This window comes from Seriola dumerili, unplaced genomic scaffold (genome assembly GCF_002260705.1).
Source record: "Seriola dumerili isolate Sdu_G_001 unplaced genomic scaffold, Sdu_1.0 BDQW01000121.1, whole genome shotgun sequence".
NCBI lineage: Eukaryota > Metazoa > Chordata > Actinopteri > Carangiformes > Carangidae > Seriola > Seriola dumerili.
Genome location: NW_019174376.1, coordinates 943,813 through 963,640, shown reverse-complemented (window position 1 = coordinate 963,640; position 19,828 = coordinate 943,813). Strand labels below are relative to the sequence as shown.

General features: G+C 38.6%; 2 protein-coding genes across 4 annotated transcripts in view; both read right to left on the bottom strand.

Annotated features, from left to right (window-relative positions):
* Nucleotides 1–8,755, bottom strand: part of vgll4 (vestigial like family member 4) — a 41,428-nt gene extending 32,673 nt beyond the window's left edge. The window contains exons 1-2 of one of the 2 annotated variants that reach the window (XM_022748262.1): nt 8,637–8,755; nt 6,088–6,161 (exon numbers count right to left, since the gene is read on the bottom strand). In XM_022748262.1, the coding sequence (XP_022603983.1) occupies nt 6,088–6,151 (64 nt within the window). In that variant the 5' untranslated portion in view covers nt 6,152–6,161; nt 8,637–8,755. Of the gene's footprint in view, nt 1–6,087; nt 6,162–7,213; nt 7,256–8,636 lie in introns of those variants that run through there. The other variant, XM_022748263.1, reaches the window with a different exon arrangement.
* Nucleotides 8,756–10,169: 1,414 nt separating this feature from the next.
* On the bottom strand, nt 10,170–17,695 carry tamm41 (TAM41 mitochondrial translocator assembly and maintenance homolog). Of its 2 annotated transcripts, XM_022748288.1 has the most exons (9): nt 17,330–17,695; nt 16,541–16,558; nt 15,817–15,999; nt 15,318–15,410; nt 14,977–15,127; nt 14,250–14,395; nt 12,731–12,896; nt 11,871–11,933; nt 10,170–11,197 (listed from the first exon to the last, which is right to left on the bottom strand). In XM_022748288.1, exons 1-9 carry the CDS (start codon nt 17,465–17,467, stop codon nt 11,106–11,108), a joined length of 1,050 nt encoding a protein of 349 aa, XP_022604009.1. In that variant the 5' UTR covers nt 17,468–17,695; the 3' UTR covers nt 10,170–11,105. The 2 variants fall into 2 exon arrangements, with proteins under 2 accessions (XP_022604009.1, XP_022604010.1); XM_022748289.1 differs by lacking the exon at nt 16,541–16,558 and having other exon boundaries at nt 10,171–11,197.
* Nucleotides 17,696–19,828: the final 2,133 nt, after the last annotated feature.

Below are 19,828 nucleotides of genomic sequence, written 5' to 3'. Positions count from 1 at the left end.
AACAGACACTGACTGCAAAACGGATAGGAAAAACTACAATAAAACACTGGTGATGTTTGAAACAATACAGTCTTTGCATACACTTCAGTTTTTTGATTTTTGTTGCACACAGGCACAAATTTGAACACACACATAAAAAGCTACTGTATACAATGCAAAATTTTATGCATGCAATGTTCCTCCCTGTTTTGTTCATGACTGTAATGTTTGCTGCAGACTTCTACCATAAACCTTTAGTCATAAATTTTGGTGAGCTAATCACTCAGTCACTTAGCAGAGAGATTAGTGCATGCCTGATAATTTAATCACAAAGCAGTTTGTTCAGTGGGGGCACGTGCAACTTGTCTAATGATGTGTTTCATTTAAAGACAATAAAAATGAAGTTCTTCATATTGCAGGAAAACACAGGTACAAAACAAAAGGACTGAGCCTGCATGTAGAGTACAGTAGAGTAAATGTTACTGTGTTTGAGTCAACACTGAATCTGAATACCTTCACTTCACTGTTCTCACACTCTGGACCAAGACAAGTGATATTATATCAGAATAGGTCACTGGGCTTTAAGTATTTGTTTAATATTCACAGTTACTACTTTTAATATATTTAAGTAGTAAAAGTACCACAAGTGCAGTGTCTTGTTAAAGGAATAGTTCAACATCGCAGTAAATAGGCTTACAGTGTTTGCTTTGTTGCAGAGAGTTAGATAAGAAGATCGATCGCACTTTCATATCTGTGGGATACATATGAGGCTCCAGCCAAAAGACAGTTTGCTTATCTTTGTGTAGAGTAAAGGCTGGAAACAAGGGGAAACAGACTGGCTCTGTCCAAAAACCTCCACCTACCATGGCCTGGACTATTACCTCGGTCACTTCCTGGGGTCTTGTCATCGTGAGGTTGCCAACTCACTAGCAGAGACTTCAGAAAGTATCAAACTATTCCTCTAACATCGTTAACCAGATGTAGGCTAAATGAACAAAAGACACTAGTGTGCATGATACATCAGTCACAGTTTGGGAAGTTTTGAGCATGTAAAAGAGAGCTCACACTGATCATCAATTGTCAACACTGCATCAACACACACTTTCTTTTGTTGTGACTAGCTGAGTTACAAAGAAATTCAAGGTCCAGATCAAGTGTGAAAACTGAAGCTCTCTTAACCTTTAAACATCTTAACGAGCCATGCAGTGAAGATGAGTTTCAGAGATGGAGTTATGCTGCTGTACACTTACCCTATTAGGTCTAGTTGTTTAACCCCTGTGTCAGGTTACAGAGAGATCTGTCAGAAACTTGCAAAGGCTTGAGGGCAAACCCACTCCTTGCTGAAAAAGCTCAACACACCCAAAAACCCCACCCATCCCACCCACAGGCATTAATGTTCAGTCAAATTACCTCCCACTTAGAATACTGTTCGCCTCAAGTTAGGTTTAGACAAAGTGCCATGATGCAAGGTCTCAGATTTCACTTTCAGTGTTCATCTGAGTATACACCATCAAACACCAACAAGCTCTGACTAGTCTCAAGTGCTCATTTACTGAGAGGACTACCACCCTGTAAGTCTGATTAACCAAACTTAAGTTTTTACAAATGTAACTTTAAGTGTGGACACCAAAGATTAGGACTACGACAGGATGATATTACCTCTGCAAATCTGATCCACCTCAGTGTGGAGCTTACATGACCATAATGACTAGATTTATTTCCAGTTTACCTGCCCCACATTAAAATCATCTTTCATAATATACAATCTATGACCATGAAAATTATACACATGCCCTCCAACAAGAAACACAACGAAAGGGCTGAAAATCTCAGGTTTCATTTCAGTTTTGAACAACAGGCAGCTTTGTGAATCTTCTTAGGATTTGTCATGTGTTTAAATTTATGTGAAAACAAGATTTACAGCATAGAGCCATGCCAGCAGCTCTGTGATGCTTTACTTACTGTTTTCATGGTAATCCATCAAATAGTCGCTGAGGTAATTCAGTCTGGACTAAAGTGGTTGAATAACTAACCAATCAACCAACAGACAAACAAAGAGCCATGTAGCTAGCACGGCTTAAGAAAAATAGATAAATAAATAAGGACAAAAACAAGAAAAAAAACAAAGAGTGTATTGATAAATTTCGAATCAAATTGCCGACCCATCTAACGCTCAAGGAAGACGCAGTTCTGACAAAGTTGACCACATTTAACCCCTGCAGTGTTAGGCCAACTTAGACAATGGGGATCAGATATTTACTTACATTCACCCAAGACCACATATTTATACAGGAGACAGCAAAAATAACATGAGTAACTGGCAAAAATCAAACAATCCAATACAAAAGCTTTGCAATGAAAACGACAATTTAAACTGAGAATGTTCAGTTTTTGTTGAGACTGATGTTGAATCAGCTCTATGATTTTATAGGTTGCAGTTTCTGGTGTTGTTGCATCAGAATGTGTTATACTGCAAGGTGTTCCTGTTCTTTTCTCCACCACCTGTATTATCTGTTCGAGACTTATTCAGTGCAAGAATGACAGTAAACAGTATAGAAGCGTCTGCTGTTATGGTCCGCTTCCCTAAAACCAAAAGCCCTAAGAGCTAGGAAAAGACTGCCGGTGTTTGAACAAACCATGGAAACTATAACAATCAACGGGGGATTCTGTTTGTGTGTGTCTGTCATTGTGTGTGTTTTCTCCAAACAAACAAGCAGTATTTCAGTGTACAGAACTAGAGCAGAGGGCACTGTACAGATCTTAGTCGACCACCTTCTCTTGGCACTGATTCTTCTTTTGTTGTGGTTCCTGTCAAAAACAAAAGGGCCAGATTTCATCTCTTCTGGAGAGCCCTAAACTACTGGCCCTCTTTGGAATGACTGGCTCTGATCTAACATCCAAGATCCAAGAAATTACTCAAAAAATGTATGTAAAATGCTGTATTTTAGAAAAAAACACTGAGATACAAACAAAAATATTTGGATCTGTCCTTGCAGCCGAGTCTGTGGTGCAGTCCTGATTGTTTAAGGTTGATTTCAAACACAGGTTTGCTTCCAGGATGGGTGGAGCACAAGATCATCCAAGTAGCCACCAAAATTGCTATGGAGGGGTGAGGGCAAGTATTAAGCATTTCCCCACATTCACCATTGAATATACACAGATTACTTCACTGCCTTTTTAGTGAGTGTGTAATTACTCTATATTGAAGGTCAGGACTGTTTGACTCAAGACCTGTGATTAGTGTTGCTTGCAGACAGCCTGTCCTTCAACCTGAAGGGGGGAGTTCACCGAAAGCAAAAATCGGCCCTGCTGAAGTTCATGCATGTATCTGTGTGTGAGAGAAAGTGTTTTCTTCTTCCGAGATCATATCACATTATTGGATCTAAATGCAAAAACCTTGACTTAAATCAACATCGTCACTGATCTATGATCGCCAGCTATAATAAATATTTTTATAATAATGGATCAAATGACTATGTGTAATGTGACAGAAGTCACTCATAGTGATGATGAACCCACAGAGAATTATCACTGACTCTACAGTTCCCCTCACCTCAACACTTGTTTTAATTGCTCCCAACTGGCCAGGTGAAGATTTAACTTGATACACATCATATTTTGCTATCAAGACAGTATTTGTTTGTACTTGATTTACCTAATTGCATCATTCTTTTTCTCGATATTCTAATTTTACTACTACTACCTGTCTGCTCTGTGTATATACATACCTATTGCACATCTGTCTAATCCCCCTTGAAGTTTCTTCTCTATATTTCTACAGTAAATACATTTATCTAGAATTTTCTCAACCAAATCCTGGCTCAAAGCATAGTGGGTCAGATGTTGTAAAGGCTGTTAATCCCTTGGGGGCAAGTTTGTGATTTTGGGATATCTAAATAAAACTGACTTGATTTGAATTTGCAATGTATAGTAGAGATGTAGGTCTATGGTTGTGATATTTCAGACGCTTCTAACTGTGGGCTGACGCCTTCTGCTGTGTAAATAGCTGTTGCTGTTATCAACCTGTCTCACAAGTGTTTTTTTCTGCTGCAAATTTGTAAACATATAAAAAATCCCAAAGGTTTTTAAAAAAAAAAAAAAAAAAAAGTCAGTCAAGAATGACCACATTTTAATAAAAACAAATGTTTTTCTTTAAAAGAGTTTTTAATTCAGCCGCCTTAATTGATCTGGGCCAAGGCCAACAATTCTATTTCAAGATATTACTGTAGTATATTTTTCATTTCAGAGCCAAGCAGCATGACCTTGGACCAATACATTATTCATGTGCTGTAATTTCATTTCCCTAAAAACAGCATTTGTGTAATTATCTGAGAAATCCATGTCCCAAAGAGATGAGTTATCTGTAGGGGTGTGGTTTGAAAAAAAATTGAACAATGCTTTTCATTTCAAGTTTTATGCAGCACTGGCCCTGACAAGCCCCACTCAGTCCCTCGGAGTGTGAGCGGCTGTTGTGAAGGCAGGCCCAAGCCTCTCCCTGTTCTGTGGCAAGTGCTCTGGTGTCAAGTGTTGCACAGGCATTACAAAGGCTTGTCATACATGCAAACAAGCAGGCAGATCTTACTGACTCAACTGCCTCTTGGGCCTGGTTGGCTGACGGACTCCTAGTTAGTTTGGAAGACTAGCTGGTCGGTTGACTAGCTCACTGGTTCAACCAATTCTCCTGCGCTATTGTAGAAACAGGTCGAGTGCATTGTCTTTGGACAAAGAGGCCATGCACGACCCACAACAAAAAGTGACATCAGCGCAGCGGAAAAAACAAAAACACTGCAGGGGAGCGAGGGAGCAGAGGAGGAGGAGTGGAGAGCTCCCATGCCATTTTACTCAGAAGTGCAAGGAAGCTGATATTCAGCTCATTTAAGCCGAAGCATTATTGGAACACGCTGGTGACATGGGAGACGTTACAGCTGAAACTCTTGCTAAATATTCCCAAACTCTCAGTCCACCAGTGAACACAAGTGATAATCTAACAGTACATTTTCCTGTTTATACACTCTATGCTCCAAGTTTAACACGTATTATGCAACTTTTAGAAACATGAAATCTTAGAGCGTATGTTCTCTCAATGTGAAATGGTCTTAACAGCAGCGCACTTAATTAAAAAACACGCTTTTCTTAATGGAATTCAGTACATCATTTAGCCTTATTTTAACTAGTCTCCTGGTAGGAGCTTTAAATTCATTCACAGCATAAACAAATTCATAAAAATGAATAAATCCACCTGCTTATCACTCTGAGGTTTTTCTCGCTACAATAGTTCATTAGGCCTAAGTGCTGCAAAGCCAGACAGGAATTATTAAATACCTGTCACATGATGTGCAAAGCTGATGTAGAGAATACTAAAAACATAACTGCCACCTCCAAACAGTGCAGATCAATTATCAGTGGTATCCACTGAATGTTAAGTGTCCTTGTAGGTCTGCTGGTTGCAGAGAGGCCTGCTGAGAAGGACTGGCTATTTCTCCTTAATCTTGGAAGGAATTTTTTTTTCAGCGACGCCAGAACTCCTTAGACATGATTAGGAAAGGAGGGAGGAACAAGACAGTAGAAGATGGAGCAGGAGAAGAAAGACTGAGGCAGGGAGACTGAGAAGGGATTGAAAAACAGAGGAAGATGGACAGAGATCAAGGAGACAGTGACAAAACCAGAAAGTTAGAGACAGAGAATGAAAGTGACAGAGAAGGAGGCAGCGAAACAGCAAAGAGAGAGAGAAACACCCGACCCTGATATCAGTGAAAGCAGGTTAACACAAGCAAGCAGCTGGTTAAAAAGCAGTGCTGATGGCAGTTGAGTGCGGTTGGTCTTATTTGCCTATGTATCTGCAACTACAACACACAACACAAAGACGCCTATTGTCTTATGTCGGACAACACGGCTGAAGCTTATGGCTGAACATAATGTTGCACTTCATCAATTTGTAGCGCAACTCTTATCATAAAAATAATTTGTCCCCAATCCACTTATTTACAGCACAGCACCGGACTCCCAGAGGTGGTGGGAGGAGGTTGGAGGTCGAGGAGACATGTCTCTCAACTCCACTTCTACTGACAACAAACACAAGAGGAACCATAGTGCTGTGTGAAAACTTACTCTCTTCTTCATTCGCATGAACAAATGATGCTGCTCTTGACAGAACATCCAGTGGGGTCTCCATGCTTGGACGCCTGCGGGACAGAGGAGAGAGCACTGTGTTGAAAATGTTGACTTGGCTTTCTATGTAGCATTTTATACAGAAACTGAATTAAAATTTGATGGCTGCCACGTCATCAAGAGCCTCAAAATTGTTCCAAGGTCTAACAGGTTTCAAATGACGAATAAAGTCATTAATATTTTTATGAAGACAAGGGCAGGGTATCATTTGCATTTTTTTTGATAACAGTGCCAATATGACACCTGACTTCCAGTAAAGATATCAAAATGAGATTATTCTATATCATTCCCTTTTTTCCACCATTTTTAGATTTTCCTATCAAACACCTTTTCTGTATTTTTGTATCCTGTGGCTGAGGGAAATGTGCATTTAGACATAAACAGACTAAATTCCAATTTATTTGAAACTCTAATCTCAGATCTTTGTCTCAATTTTTCCTGCATTTAAAACCAAACCACTTCCTTGTTTTCAGGAAAATTTCAAAATACTGTTGGGAAATAACAAACCCACAGAATAAAGAATTACCAAAAGACATGATCATACCTATAACATCTGCATTGCTGCAGGTGAAACAGTACCTACAGTAGCGCTGGATAAACCTAATTTATTGAATGACAAAAACTGTCTATCTCTTACTGACCTGCATTAACTCTCACAGCAGTAATCTAAATCCTGTAATTGAACTGAATCTGGTTACAATAACCACCTACATCTAACCAGACATTCAATCAAACATTTAGCCTTAAGTCAGGTCCAGAGGTCTATAATATTTGACTGGTCATATTTTAATTGGTGCAGACAAACATAAAAAAGTACAACAGTACAAGACAGTAAATACCACTTACTTTAGTGTTTTTGAAAATGGTTGGTACTGTAAGCGAGGCAAATGTGACAATTTATTGTGATGCAGATTTCAGGACATATTGTTCAGCTCTACTATAAAGTTGCCCAAATTCACTGGTGGGCTGCAACCACCCATTATTTTCTTCATCAATTAGGCTTCTGATTATTTTCTCAATTCTTCGATTAATTGTTTGGTCTACCAGAAAGTAGTGAAATATATACCTGATGCAAATTTGCAGTCTTCAGAAGTCTTGTTTTGTCTGGCCAACAGTTCATAACCCAAACATATTCAGTTTACTATCTTCTTCTATCTATAAACAAAGAAAATCATTAAATTTCTCACATTTGAGACGGTGGAACCAGAGAAACTTTGCAATTCTTGCTAAAAGAATGACTAAAACGATTCTGATTATTAAAATAGTTAACAATTAATTTCCTGTCCATCACTAATTGCCTACTTGTTGCAGATCTAATTTGCTCCATGACCAGCAACAACATTAAATGCTGCTCACACCATAATGCAACATCACTATTGAAATTAACAGTGTAATATTGAGTGTATGACAAGACGCATTAAGGGCCATTCTGCAGAATGATACAACTACACTTAGCGGATAAAACTTCTGTACTTTTAACAAAGTAGAGTTAAGAATTCAGGACCTTTGATTTCCAGTTGTTGTATTGCTCCTTTTAAAGGGTATACTTTTCTCATCACTGTTGTTTCATTACTCCATACAGTCTTTTATCATCATGACCTTCAAGTGATGTTTGAGCAGTCTTTAACTTTGTATAAGCGTTTTTAGGATTTTTGTCCTACAATGTTGAGCCTTCAGTCTGGCTGTGCTATGAAAGGTATTTGTGGATTTTTAAAAAAACAAAAAACGCTCCAGCGCGCTTCTCTTCCCTCTTTCTGCATTCCTGAGATACCTTTCCCTCATTTCTCCGGGAAAACACTGTTTTGAGCGAGAATATAATGAGAAAACTTCAAAATAAAATGCAGAACAGGTCAGGTTTATTCTGCCTACAGCTCTGACACTCACCGTCTGCGTGGTGCGCGTGAAGAAATGCGACAAACTTCTGTGTTGAGACCGACTTGGGCAAAATGAAACCAATGATATTAGAAGCAAGTGCTTCCATTTTTATTCTCACCAGCCGTGTATAGTATTTATATCAGCCTGAGTCAGTGCTTCCTTATCAGTTCTCCCTTAAGAGGTATCCAGGAAGCCTGGCACTGACCTGAAACTGGCTCAAGGGAAGAAGAGATGTAGGCTACTTGATTTTAGGTTTCTCTCTCTCCTCTCATTTCCTCCTTACTCAAAGCACAACAGAGAGACAGCTACTTGTCCAAAATCCGTGGAGGACAGCATGTGGCTAAAGTGGAGGGGGGGTTTCTTGACATGAGAAAGTTTGGGAACCCGCCAGTGCCGCTTCATATCGTGAATGAAATTTCAGCTATCACCTTCGTACATCTAGACGGGTGTTATTCCAGCACTTTCTTCTCCACGCTGTCCCCATTTACAAGATGAATATTTCAGACAGACTGACTGAGTTTGACCCGTACAAGTACAAATGAAGAGCACACTCTCATCCTACAAAACCGAAACAATGTCAAGTCACACACAACTTCATGTTTAGCAGCACATACCTCCTTCAAGCGCCACTTTGGTATCTTCCAGTATGATAATGTTCACACAAGAGGTAAATTCAAACAAAAAAAAAGTATATTCCACAGAGATATAAAACAAAAACAGTCGCAGCCAGACGCTCCAGTACGAGGGAAGACAATAGTAGCAGAGCTGTCGGAGCAAACTTGGTTGTAAACGAGGAAGAGGAGGAGGAGGAGGAGGGAGGGAGGAGGAGGAGGAGGGAGGGAGGGAGGCAGGAATGCCTGGAATGATGGAATTCAGTTCCTAGCAGGTGGTGAAAGTGAAGCGCGCTGATTGGTGGAGGACTGGAGCAGTGATATCAGCATACATTATGATAATAAAGCGTTGCATCACATCCTCTGAAGGTGAGGCTGCTGTCACTGGGTTTGCGACTCAAACATTTTAGTGTGATGAAGCACAATCAAGTAACGTTCAAGCACCTCAAAACTGTACGTAACCACTGTACTTGAGTAAATGTACTTAGTTATTTTCCACCACTAACAGCACAGTTGGGCTGTGTGTGGAGCTGTGAAAATTGTTGACCTGAGAAGTGTCAAAGAAAAGCACGTGTGCTCAGCAAACAATCCCAAAGTACATAGAGATTATTAAAAACAGAGGCTGTGTAGATTGCTGGAGGGCGATAAGGCAAAGATATTAGAGGAAGTGATGTCAGCCTGCCTTTAAATGATTCATGTGTCCATAGCTGATGACATTTTCAAGTATGACTAATGATGCAGTAGTGAATACAAAGGTGGATAAACAAAACAATTGACAGGAAGTAATTGATATTTTAATTTGCGACTCTACTACTGACTGTAATATGATGGAACAAAGTACTTTTATCACAGTACTGACCTGGTTTTTTTAATATGTTCTCTTAGATATTTCATATTATAAGAGGGAAAGGAGAGAATAAAACAAATATGATTAACCTTATCTTTTTTAATGGCCAAATTCTACATTCATAAATGTAAATTTAGACTCCTCTTTCTTGAATTAAAAAAATACATTTATAGGTATCTTCATACAATTTTCAGAAACATTAAGAATGCTTCATTTGCTTTGTTCCATGTTTGTTTAGTGCTTCTATTGCATATGTTTTTCTCCATGGCCAAAGTGTATTTAGTCATCTGTAATATGTAATATCTGATTAGAAATAGTAAAGTTACCACAGCTGATATTTTGACTTCTTATAGCAGGAAAAGGTGTATCTGACTTTATTAATGACAGATTTGCTCCATTTTGGTGTCCCAGGCTTTTCCTGTTTTAACATGTCAAAATGTCCTCTGTGAAAAAAGCCTGTGATACAGCTGTATAAAAATATAAACATCTTCCCAATCAAAATCTCACCCTCAGAATGAATGTTTCACTTCAATCTGCCATAGTGACATATCAATTACCCTCAATATCAATTAAACTTTGTTAAATTATCTTGTAAATCCAGTGTTTTGTGACAAAATAAATTAGTGAAAACAATGTATATATAGTATGTTTTCATTATTTTTCTTACCATTTCTGTGTTTTTATAGACTAAAAAAGTCTTGGTACTGAAGACACAGTGATCAGACACACTGTTATATGAAAAAATTTATTAAACCCATCTTTTATAACTGCATTAGACTGCAGCAAATGTTTGTGAAGAACCAATCGATGCACCGACTGGGGGCAGAGAGGTGTACCAGTTTCTTTATAACAATTAGACAGACTCCTCCTTAACAGCTTCTCAAGAAAGTGTGACCATATCTTTAGTTTATGAGCACTGGCTGAGAAATGGTGCCACCATCAAGAACACTCTTAACACGAGAAGAGTTAAGAGATGACAGATTTGAGATCTTTGGCAAAGAGAGACAAGAGAGAAGTGTGTGTTTGAGTGTGTAACACTAGTCCACAGCTGAAAGGAAACAATCAATGCCCTCCTTTTTTGAGTACAGTGATGAAAATTGCTCATAAAGATTTCTTCACTTTACACCATATTAGCTGCTCATCACTTGTCATCTAGGTAGCACTATTCACATAGAGAATGACACACAGATGTGACACATGCATGACCCACATGAGAATACTCATTATTTCTTCATTATACTTGTGGTACTTGTTGCAGTGTAGTCCAATTAGCAGCTCTTCACCAGTCACTCTGTGTGTGTGTGTGTCATCATCCAGAAAGGTCCAGTGTGTATTACACTGAAATGTCAGCCATAATTCAGTCTGTCTCGTAAAATGTCACCCATTATTCTACAACTTTTATGAATTGCACGATAAAGGGCAGTTGCACAGGTGATTCTAAACTATTCAGACAGCCTTCCACCTGGTCAGTGATCCCATTCATACAGACTATGGAGTGACACAACCACAGGTTAGTGGACATTTGATCCAGCCAGAGTTTGTCAGGGTAAAAAAAAAGGTGATGGAAGGTCGATTGTCATACTGACAGTTAGAAAGACAAACAGGTTCCCGGTGAACAGGCTGGTTCACGACATCTGGGAGACAGACGGCTTCCTTCTCCAACCTTTCCACATCTTCATTAGTTTCTTGGAGCTGTATGACACTGTCTTCCACAAGCCTGAGGGGGACCAGGACACACAGTGCACTGAACGTTAACAAGCAAATTAAAAGAAAATGATGTCCATATTAGAACAGCTGTCAATGCACAGTTGAAGGTTTAAAAGGTGTCTCATTTGAAGCTGCAAAGTTAGCGTCAGACATGAGAGTGGCATCAATCTCCACGTGTGACAATCTCAGTAAGAAAGGAAGTGTATCACCCATAATATCATACCATCTTTATCTATTTACTTGAATGGATCGGATGCACCAAATCAGCCTATAAAGTATTAACATAACCTGACAACCTTTAATCTAGTGCTGTGTCTCAAATTGTGTACTTCCATATTCACTTGCTGTTTTGAATGCCTAAGTGCGTTCACACTGACAAGTATGGCGACATGCAGTGCACTTTAAGTACCCGGATAGTGAGCTCAAAATGTTCAAAAAGTTGAGTGTAAAACGACAGACACCGCCGAGTCTCGAACCACCACTATACTTTTGTCAGTGTCAATGTCAGATAGAAGCCATTAGTATGTTGGTTTTGTTGGACATGACCCTGTTGGAATTCACACACTACACCAGTTAGTGTGTACACGGTGTTCTGCATGTGAGTGTGCTGACTGAAGTATCCGATTAGAGACACAGCATAGGATTCTGTCACAATATCAAATGAACAAGAAAAGAGTTCTTACCAGCTGTAGCAATGCCTTTGATACTCTGTGTTATACTGGAGGATTTCACAATAGATGAAATACCTGAAGAAAAACAAAAGGATGTTCAAACACGCAATTAAAAACACATTTAATATCTCATCACTCTGCAATATGATTTTATGACTGCTGCTTCAGGCAGAGCCTGTATAATCTACTAACAAGGACATCTCCCCCCGCAGAATACATTTAGAATTTATTGTTTTCTGCTCCTGTTCCAAGGCTCAGAGATCGAGCTTAAATGTACTGAGGGACTCTAACAGGCATCTCTGAACCCCAGGCAAGGTGGATCCACACAGTCATCAAGCTGGGATGATAGCTCCTTATTAGGGAATGGAAATTGGTGGAACTGATGGAGTGGTGATGTAGACTTCCAACCCCTGTTGTTTGATTTTGACAAATGGTCTGGAAACAGTGGACAACTAAATGCTTGCAGCTTATTTTCTGTGCGTATATGTGTATATCTTTATTTTGTCATGTTCATCTTTATTCCTGTGATGTTATGGAAGCATATTAAAAATGAAGAACTTTGGTCATAGAAAAAAAGAATTTATTGTTTTCCATTTAATCCATCCATCCAATCCACCAATCTCCATCTGGACAAGAAACTTTTTTTTGCATATTGCCATATAAAGATGATCCTTTGATGATGAAAGATGATACTTTTGACAATACACTGGCTGTGTTAGTATGTTGGTACTTTATCTAATATTCACCACACATGATATTGGCCTTGATATGTACATCCACTGTGCACTGTATCTCAGGTCTCACTGATAGAATTTTAATGAAACATATGGGAGGTGATTTTTTTATCCCTCCGCCCTTTTTTTCCTCCGTACCTTGCTGTACGACAGCTCCACAGTCCGGGTCCTGAGCCACCTGCAGCAGGATCTCCTCCACGTCTCGGTTCTTCCCCGGCGGGTCGACCAGCTTTGTGATCCTTTGCTGGAGGGTACGTGGCAATGCCATCAGCTGGGTAAACTGGCCCTCTGGGCTTTTGTCTACCTGCAGGTACACAAGAATATTGTCATTTATTGTAATTTCTAGTATTTATAACACTAGCCAAGGAATATTGTAAGCTCAGTTAGAGCTGTTCAACTTTTGAACCCAGATCCTGTGTGAATGTAACCTTGCTCTAGGACCCTAGCTGATTAAAACTAGGTCTGAATAATATGCAAAAAAAAAAAAAAAAAAACGTATTGTGATTTTGGCAGATATTACGATTGCAACATGAATTGATGATGTGATTTTTGTTGGGTCTTGTACCATGGTCCTTTATGTATGAAGAATATGTTTTGTAGGCAGAGGCATCTCTGCAGCACTATCCGCAGGCATATGCACTATTTTGCTAACCTACAGGTGGCAGTAACACAGCAACAGATGCAGCAATGTGCCAGCAAAGGCGGGCCGGCTAGTAAACCTGGATGTAGACAAAACAGGATTTCAAATAAAAAAAAATCCGCTTTGCAAATGCTTTATGAGGGAGGCAAAGTATTCAACATCTTTATTAGACCTCAGGGATGCATTCTGGTGAGTAACAGTAACTATAAACATAACTTTTGTGTTCCCAAGAAAACTCCACAGGGCAGCTTAAAATCCACCCCACATAGTGGTGCTACAAATAAAAACTAAGATAGTGTATTATACTGTGTGTACTCAGGAAAAGGGGTTTGGCTTGGGGGGTAAATTATGCTGACTGAACTTAAACACATTCTAGGCGTACAAATCAACTGCACATCAGTCTGCAGCTGGTTCATGCTTGTGTGACTTCTGCCGCACTGCCTAATGACGCACAAGGGCACAAGTGTATCTCTCACATGCGGGGCTCACAGTGCACAATTCCCCAAAGCACTGTTCATTGCAAAAGGTATTACTCACTTACATATGACACAAACAATAGAAACACAGTGCCTTGCTCTTAGCTGCTCCTCCTAACAACTTACTAAACATGTTATTCCAGGATGGTGTGATGCCTGGGGTGACGAGTATTTCCTTGGTATAACAGGGTGTGGTGCCAGTTAAACAGTTAAAAAAAAAAAAACTAATGTCAAAACAAAACTGTACACTGAGAAAATTGCAGAGGAATGAGTATTCATGTCATTTAGTCTATACAAATCCAAATATACTGTATTGAAAACAGGTAACAAGAAAATCCACTAAAATCTACTGTACAGGAAGTAAGTTAAAGTTTATTTAAGTTTGTTTAAAGTTTTTTTTACATTAAACAGCATTTTGGTCTATGGGTAATGCAACATGTGTACAGCACATAATATCCAAGATGAGCTGTGTTGCTTGAGCATCCTATGAGATAATAAATAATAGGTCCGTGCTGTGCTGTGTGTGTTTGCCATGTCTTACCTCAAGTTTTCCTTGCTGAGGTTTGTAGACCACTTGAGGGCAGTCCCTCAGGATATTGCTATACAGAATCCTGAAGTGCTGAAAGTTGTCTTTGACGATGTTGGCCACCTTGGATTTGTCTTCTCCAATCACCATCCTGAAATCCCCTGCAGAGGCGAAGACAAAATATTTTCATTTAAGTGTTAATATATCTGCTTTACAGTTTATCATCTTTGTTGTAGTGCCATAGCAATAACAAAGTCTGAGACATTAAACTCCTTCTGCTGTTCAGTTTCTTGTGGAAAAATCCTGACAGTGCTAAAATACTTGTTATCTCATTCATTAGGGCATTACCTCCTACCTCTGTTGTGTGGGGAAGCTACATGGCAACACTCACCTTGTCAGTATGTAAACATTTTTAGGGTTAGCATTGATTTACTTGCTTCTATTTCCCTACGTTACATCTGAAGAAATCAAACAGGTTAGTTTTGTGTCTCTGCATACTAGAACCAATAGGCCAATTACTTAGAGCCATTCTCTAAGATTGCAAATAACAATCCAATATGATAGAGCCTATAGTACATGCGTATCTACAAAGTAAACTAGATTTTAAACCACACAGGTTAGAAAAGCTAACAACAGGCTTTGATATCTCCTCTGCTGTCTTTGAATAACTGCACGCTGTGTGATATACATGTGTATCTGTTTCATTTTTTTTTAGGTTTATGTAGTTGTGTGGGTAACTTACCGGCATAAGAAAGGCCAGCTATCTGCAGGAATAGGTCTTCCTCAGTGAAGCTCTCTGGCAGCATGAGGAAGGAGGCCGTCACAGTACTCTTCAGGTTCGCCACCAGAGCAGCACGGAGCTTCGCATTCTCACTCTGCACCAGCATTTTCACCTGTATGGGATGGGCAAAAGCAAAAGTAGTGAACCATTTTTGAAAAATACATTGCACTGTTTCTACACATCCAAATACTTGGATTGACCGTTCATAGCTTGCACAATAAATAAATCCACAATAAAATAAGTAGCTTTAGATTGCTTGGTTCTTCTGATTGATTCAGTCACAGTCTAATCATAATACTGACCGGTTTGTGAAGGCGTCCAGCAACGTACAAGGTCTTCCAGTGCATCAGGTCATCTATTAGAGACTCCGTACTAATGACACCATATTTGATTATCTGAAAGGAAGAGGGAAAGGTCATAGACATATGTAGTTCATACATGTACAGTTATGTTCAGACAAAAAACAATGACATATTATAGAATATAGATATTAAGTTTTAGGAGAAGGCAATTTTCATACTACTTTTACTACAATTATTAATTTGCTTCTAGAAATACAAAATCAATGTTCTTTTTAAATTAACATTCCCTTTTCTACCTAGAGACAAGGTTGGCCTGGTCCCATCAGCTCTACACAAAAAAGTAAATTCTGAGAAGCAGACACAGTGTGAGTAACTACAACAGGTTAAACATGAACTGAGGAGATTTAAGAAGAAAGTGAGAACTGGGCAGTTTCATCAAGAAAAAATGTAGTAGATGTTGACTCAGTAGGCTAGAATAAGAAAAAAAGATGTCATTTACCCTCCCATCCACAGGCACCAGTGTGTTGTAGTATACCGCAGCCCCGTGTTCATTTTGTATGGAGCTGATCATCGTGGGCCCAAACAGCTTGAGGATGGAGTAGTGTTTGCGGTTTTGCAGCAGATTCATAGTGTGCCATGTCACCGGGTCGTCCACCGCAAACACAAAGTCCAGCATGTTCTTCTGTACATGTTCAAATTGAAAACAATAGGGAACACAATATTTTCTTAAGCCATGAATTAGGACACAGCTTCTTACATATTATTGTTTTTATCAGCTTGTAGTGGGATCATATTGTGGTGATAGGTTACTTATTATATATTATATTATATAATAATATATAATAGTAGATAGCAATATTGTCCATATTAACTGTAACTGAGCAAACTGCAATACAAAAAATAACAAAATTAGTTATTCAGTTTATTGTTATTGAGGTTATTGTTACACACATGTGACAAGTTTTGTGTGATGTAATGCATAACAATGGAGCACAGAAAAACAACTTCATTATTTTACACTACTAAAATATATATGGAATATTGTGATGCATATCAGAAACTTACCAAAATTAATATAGGGTTATTTATTTCAAATACTCATTTGAATATAGTGATGTGGATTTCAAATATCCATATTAATGTGTCAACATTCAATTCAAACACATTGCCCACCCCTTATGTACTAATAGTGAGCCTTGTTACTAACAACATGCAATTTTCACCATTTGTAACGTCGGACACTGCAAGAAAAAGGACAGGAAGTATAGCATGATAAGTGTAACCTTTCTGGAAAATGGACCATTAGTCTGTCTTTATTTATTGAAGCATGTTTAGTCTAGAAAGGGTATACTGTAAGAATGCTGTACAGTTGACTTACAGTGCAAGGTCAGGTACTAATGAAAAATATATTAAAGGTTTGTAAATTAATTAATGGTTAACTAATTATTTAATACTGCTTTATATAGCTGTTATAAGATGCTAACTATAACAACTTTTGGGTTGCCAGATTGTGGAGAATCAAAATCCACTTATAAACAGTGTATTTACATTTATAACTATAGACTCGATGTATCATTGTAGAACCCCTTATTAATGATTTCTTAACGTTTATGGGTGACTAACCTTTGCTGATGTCTTATTCCAAAGTGAGACACCTTATAAATTTCACTAATAACTTACTAACGTCTATAACTGTGTGCAAGATGACTCATTAGCAAGTGAGAAGCCCTTTGTTGATGACTTACTAACGTTTATGAACTTGACCGCTTGGAGGTGCCTCCCTAATGAATTCATATGCTAGCAAAGTGTCATGTTGGAGGAGGATTTTCCACAACATGGCAACCCAAAAGTTATCGTTCTTCCTGACTAATAACTAATCTGTAAATCATCATTAACCGATTCATTAACCATTAATAAAGATTAATTCATTATATCTTATAAAGTCTTTGTAAATGGTGCCTTGTCAGAAAGAATCAGACAGTATGGAAACTGGCAGGACAGGTGTCTCCTACCTCCATTTGACCTTGGCTTGTCCCATGCTGTTTGAATACGCCAGAGCCATAGGCAAAAGCTAAGCTGATGTCCTGGGGAAACTGTGACAGAATCCTTCTGTATAGCACGCCGGTGTTGTGCAGAGCTGGGAGAGTCATTTTGAGCTAGCTAGGACTATTTTTCATCAGCAACAGTAGCTGGTTTATGAACAAGATAATCGACTAAATAACGGGTAAAACAAAGTTTCGAACGCGTGAAGTAAGAGATACATTTCAGACGTAGGGACTCGGTGCCGCCAAACACGACCGCAGACCCTGGATATCAATGTATATGTCAGTTTTATCGATTAACTTCGTCCATAAGCTCAGTTTGGGTCAGCTGTGTGGCTTGACAGTCGACTAAATTTTGCGTCACAGATTCCGCTGCGGGTTGAGGGCTCACGGGAAATGGAGTCAGAGATGGAAGGTAAGCGACTCAAACCGTGAAACTACTGTTGAACCGTTAAACTGCTTAATTAATGACTACTTTGTTACTTATTGTGCACGAAGCTACGCTCTATGATTGAATGTTGTTGTGAAATATAAACTGGGTAACACATTGTTGTATTTTACAATTGAATGAAAGCTGAACGACTCAAAATTTAGCCGGCAGAGGGCGGTTTTCTACCAAGATTAGCTAGGTGGCAGTGAGGTTATGCTAATTTGTGAGAATTGTTGTGTACACACAGAAGCTACATGAGGTTGTACCAGACACCTTCTGCTTTATTATTCATTGTGAAAGTCCCATGAAAAGGGTTTAAAGAAATAAGTGTCATGAAGCTACACAGTATAAATACACTCAATTGGCAGTTTGCATGAGGTACTCTAAGCTAAAAAGCTCTAAGCTAAAACTAAGGCAGCAACGGTCCTGCAATAACTCCTGTTCAGTTCTTCTCCAAACTGTTTTAGAGAGGTGTTGATTTAACTGCTTGGTCATTTTGGAGGCTGTAGGTTGTGGTGCTGTTGAATTGTATTGCATAATATTGGCAAGTGTTTCTATGATTTGGTCCACCCAATTTTTCAGAAGTTAATGTTAATTGTGAGTAAATAGGCACTGATACATTTAGCTTGCATTTTCTGTTTCCTTTTCATGGAGCATAGTAACATCAGTTTCTTGTGAGCAATGGTTAAGTCTTTTTTATTCATCAAAGAATAGTGTAGGCGCAGTAAAAGTCAGGACTGATCATGCAACTGGATTACTATTTTCTATTTTGCCATCTTAAAAACTCTCTACAGTGCTCAAAACAAAAGACACCAAGCACACCCATGAAAGTAAAATTGTCTTAAGTTTTTGAGATTCGTGTGAAATACTTCTGCAGCAGTAAAAGCCAAAAAGATTGTGAGGCCATCATCAGTCTTCACCACAGCATTAGTGCAAGTCTTATAGGCCTAATGTGCACATTTGTTTTAATGAATAAATATTGAATGTAGGTTCGTGACAGTTAGCAATATGTCTGCAGCTCATTATGGTATTGTCAAGAGTGGGACAAATATTATCTTCTTAGTAATTGCCGTGAGCCATCTTTTCAGCCAGATGAATATTGATAAGGTCACTGAATCCTGACTAACAAGCTCACTCACTGTTTAAGTGCCTCATCAATTCAGGGACAAGCACCAGTAGGACCAAAACGGTATTTTTTCATTTTTTTGTCTTATACTACATCATGTAAATGTTATATTAACACTTGTGATCATGGCTTTAGAGGTGTACATTAGTCCTTACCCTCTATACATTCTGCTGGCCTCTGGCTATTTCTCCCTCCCCATAGTCTGTAAGTACTATCTCTGAATTACCTCATGAATCTGTAATATCATCAAATGTTTTGGATTTCTATGATCAAATCGTCCTTTAGTGGCAGTTATTGTATATTTGAATGAATTAAGCAGCTTAATCCACAAAACTGTTGAAGACATGTTAACAAACCATTTCCTATTTACACATCAAACAGAGACTGTGCATTAGCAATTATTTTGAATTGTATTTCTGGCCAGCTTATGAATCTAAGTCTAATATTCATTCTCCTTCCATCAACTCCCCAGGGAAATATCTGACTATTTAGTGACTATGTTCATCAGCTAGTCTCTAACTTTGTCTGTCTGTCAGCTGTCTGGTACTGGGTAGGTAACATATAGTGGATAAATCAACTGGAAACAAAATTGATGAGAGCAATGAGACTGAACCCACAGTGTAAAATCTTGCGCCATAAAGCCAAAACAATGAGCTGAAAGACTAAAACTCTTTGTAGAGCTGAGGAGAACTCCAGAGTTAGGTGATAATTCAAAACATACAATCATACAAATATTCTTTAGTCCAGCTTTTAGCCACTTGGTGGCAGTGCAATAAAGTAGAATCATCAATTTTTTAGTTGATAGGACAAGCCTGTTATACCTGTTGCTTATACATATCAGCAGCTACAGAGCAATATTATCATAATCATAATATTTTGTCAATAGATCGCTTGATACATTGTTTTTTTATGA

Bases quoted from the DNA above. Each gene is read 5' to 3' on its own strand.
- tamm41 (XM_022748288.1), bottom strand. From the start codon at position 17,467: ATGACTCTCCCAGCTCTGCACAACACCGGCGTGCTATACAGAAGGATT. The intron at 12,897-14,249 runs GTAAGACATGGC...GTGTACCTGCAG, and splicing joins CTCAGCAAGGAAAACTTGAG to GTAGACAAAAGCCCAGAGGG. The intron at 11,934-12,730 runs GTACGGAGGAAA...GTTTTTCTTCAG, and splicing joins TGGAGCTGTCGTACAGCAAG to GTATTTCATCTATTGTGAAA.